This window comes from Priapulus caudatus, unplaced genomic scaffold, assembly GCF_000485595.1.
Source record: "Priapulus caudatus unplaced genomic scaffold, Priapulus_caudatus-5.0.1 Scaffold21, whole genome shotgun sequence".
Taxonomy (NCBI): Eukaryota; Metazoa; Priapulida; class Priapulimorpha; order Priapulimorphida; family Priapulidae; genus Priapulus; species Priapulus caudatus.
The window spans coordinates 544,428-547,627 of NW_014577082.1; the positions used below are offsets into that span (position 1 = coordinate 544,428).

At 51.0% G+C, this 3,200-nt stretch overlaps 1 protein-coding gene across 1 annotated transcript in view; it reads right to left on the reverse strand.

Annotated features, from left to right (window-relative positions):
- The window catches only part of LOC106812408 (signal-induced proliferation-associated 1-like protein 2), a 26,903-nt gene that overhangs the window by 18,516 nt on the left and 5,187 nt on the right, over positions 1-3,200 (reverse strand). Inside the window, exons 4-6 of the mRNA XM_014816286.1 lie at positions 1,309-1,497; positions 497-572; positions 207-305 (exon numbers count right to left, since the gene is read on the reverse strand). Coding sequence (XP_014671772.1) covers positions 207-305; positions 497-572; positions 1,309-1,497 — 364 coding nt within the window. The remainder of the gene's footprint in view (positions 1-206; positions 306-496; positions 573-1,308; positions 1,498-3,200) is intronic.

Consider the following 3,200-nt stretch of genomic DNA (forward strand, 5'->3'; position numbering starts at 1 on the left):
TAGTGTTAGTGGTGGGTGGTTGTAGTGATGGTAGTATTAGTGGTGGTTGTAGTGTTGGTAGTGTTAGTGGTGGGTGGTTGTAGTGATGGTAGTGTTAGTGGTGGGTGGTTGTAGTGATGGTAGTGTTAGTGGTGGGTGGTTGTAGTGTTGGTAGTGTTAGTGGTGGTTGTAGTAAGGGTAGAGGTTTGACTAAAATAGTCTCCTACTTTTTGTGTCCAAGCCGCCTTTGTATTTGAGAAAGTCCTTTAGTCTGACTTTAGTGCCCAGCGTTTCTAAAAACTCGTCAAAGGCAGGACCAGAATGTTCTGTAAAAAATTACGTAAATAAAAAACTCGTCAAAGAAAATATTGCAATATTGAGATATGAACATTGCTATGGACAACATCGAAACTATTACCATTGTAGTACACCATGTCTATGAAAATTGCCGAGCGGGTTGTTACAATTTTTCTTAATATGTGGTAAAGTGCTATTATTTGTGCTGTAAAACACATACCATTGTTGTACATCTCCTCCTCGGTTGATTGACCAGCCTTGCAGTACATGATGCCAATCTTGTAGTGTGGCGTCATCTAGTGGTAATTAAAGAAAATTGTGAAACTCGGTCCCCTATTGCACAACCCCAACTGCACTCCATGAACCAAACGGTTCTGTGTTATATTAAAAGGGCAGCATGTGTGATAATCTCCTCCTACTACTGCAATGACCTTTAGCCTGTGGACTTTAACTAATGTGGAAGCCTTAAAAAGCATACACAAATAGTGACTTCCTTTATCAAAATGATTGACACAATCACGAAGAATTAAGTGCCTATTTATTCTGCCTGAACTCTTAGAAAAATTCATAAATTTATTTTGATCAATAATAAATTTTTTGAAACACCGCTACAGTCGAAGAAATTTGTGCCACAACTGCTGAGCGAAATACGGTTAACATCCCTCCCTCAGCTACAGTCGAGGAAATTTGTGCCACAATTGCTGAGCGAAATACGGTTAACCCCCATACCTCCCTCCCTCCCCTTCCTTCCTGTCCTCTTCCTTCCCGCATCCCTCTTTTCATCACACCCCTCACGTCCCTCACTTTCCTCCCCTCGTCCTCTTCCACCCCTCTCCCCTTCCCCCTCCTCTGCTCCTCTCTGTTTCCCTCCCCTCAACCTTTTCCATCCCTGCGTCCTCTTCCACCCTTCTCTCATCCATCACTCCCTCAATTATCCCTCCCCTCCTCTCTTCCTCCCTCCCTTCCCCTCCTCAACAACTGCTCCTCTCATCTCACACCCCTCCCCTCTCCTTCTCTCCCCCTCTCTCTCACCACTTGTTCGTCGACCTTCATCAGCTGCTGGCATGTCTGCGGGCCGCTGGTCGCTAGCTTCAGGCAGCAGGTCTGCAGGTCTGGCACGACGTACTCCAGCACGTCCTTGACGGGCAGCGGCCGCGAGCCGCTCGGCTTCGTCGTCGCCGGGATGCTCTCCTCGACGACGGTGCCGCGCAGCGCCGGAAGCTGTCGCACGGAGACGTAGGGTGTGGTTAGACGCGAGTGGTAGGAATTGTCACTGTGATCGTCATCACCCTCCTCCTCCTCATCATCATCATCATCATCATCATCATCATCATCATCGTCATCCATCACCGTCATCATCATCACCATCACCATCCATCACCATCATCATCATCACCATCATCATCATCATCATCATCATCACCATCATCATCATCATCATCATCATCATCAGGTACATAGGATAGTCGTGCACATAGATGACGCAGAGGGCGCCGCAGGATGTATAGCATTCAGGAATGAGGATATATATATCATGATGTATATCATGCATATGCAGGATGTATATATCATGTATAGCACGTATGTGCACTCAGGTATAGAGAGGGCTGTGAAACACAGGTGGGCGAAAGCAATCAGGTACAGGTATAGTGGCGAGATGTGGTGGGGGCATGGAAGTGTCTCAGAGATGCGTGAAAGAACAGCAACATACCTGTGATTAGACACATGCAGGCAGAAGCAGCAAAAATGCAGCATGGAAATGCCGTAGAAATGCATGAAAGGATGGAGATAAGCCTACGTTAGGACAAACAGAGCCAACGATGGTGCGAGAGAGAAGGGGGAATAGCAATGTCACAGTGACGCATGAAAGCCATGTTAGGACAAACAGACACAGCAAGGGAGCGAGAGGGATGGGGATAAGGAATGTCACAGAGTCACGAGAAAAACAAAATATCACAGGCACTTGGAGCGTTCAATAAAATATAAGCATCGTCTACACGACGAACCTTAACTCGAGTTAAGCTAACTCGAGTTAAGCGTTAACTCGAGCAGCTTAAGCCGTTAACCGCAGTTAAAGCCGTTTAACTCGAGTTAGCGATTATGTAGCGTCTACCACGACAACACCCGGCATAGCGCCATTCATTACCGATTATTATGCATGGCGTTGCGCTTGCGTGTGCTATGCCTAAACATGCGTGCCTGTGTGCGCGTGCACAACTCGCCGTTGTGCACGCCTATACGGGCATCGCGTGCGGCCACCTGTGCGTAGTCGCACGTATACGATGCGTGCCCGCTTGCCGACTGCCATGCGTGCGTGCGCCCTGCATCCGTTGCACAGATGTGCACGTACACGTGCCCTGCTGGCGCGCTGCTGCCATGCCTGCCACGTAGACGTCGCGCTTGCGGGCCCCCCTCGACTCCTCCACCCACCGCCGCCTCTTGCACGTACACGTGCGTGCATGCGTGCGGCCACGTACACGTGCGTGCATGCGTGGTGCACGTCACACGTGCCGTGCATGCGTGCGCCGCCGCGCTCGCGCACGTTACACCGTGCTCTGCGTGCGTGCGCTGCGGACAACGACCGCGTTGTGTACGCCGGTGTGCAAGGTACACGTTTGTGCTCCGCGTGCGTGCTTGCTGCCAGCGTACACCGTGCCGCTGGCGTGCGTGCATGCATGTGAACGTAGGCGTGGCCGTGACGCTGCGTGCAGTGTGCACGTACACGTGCGTGCATGCCAGCGCGTGCGTGCGGCTGGCCCTGCGCAACCCGTCACGTGCATGCGGTGCGTGCGTGCGTCCACACGACCTGTGTACGTACATCGTACTAGTGTTGCCGCCTATCGCTGCGAGTATGTACTATTCGCTAACTCGAGTTAAGCGTCTACACGACGGCCCGCGTGCAAGCAGCGCAGCCCAGGCTTCCC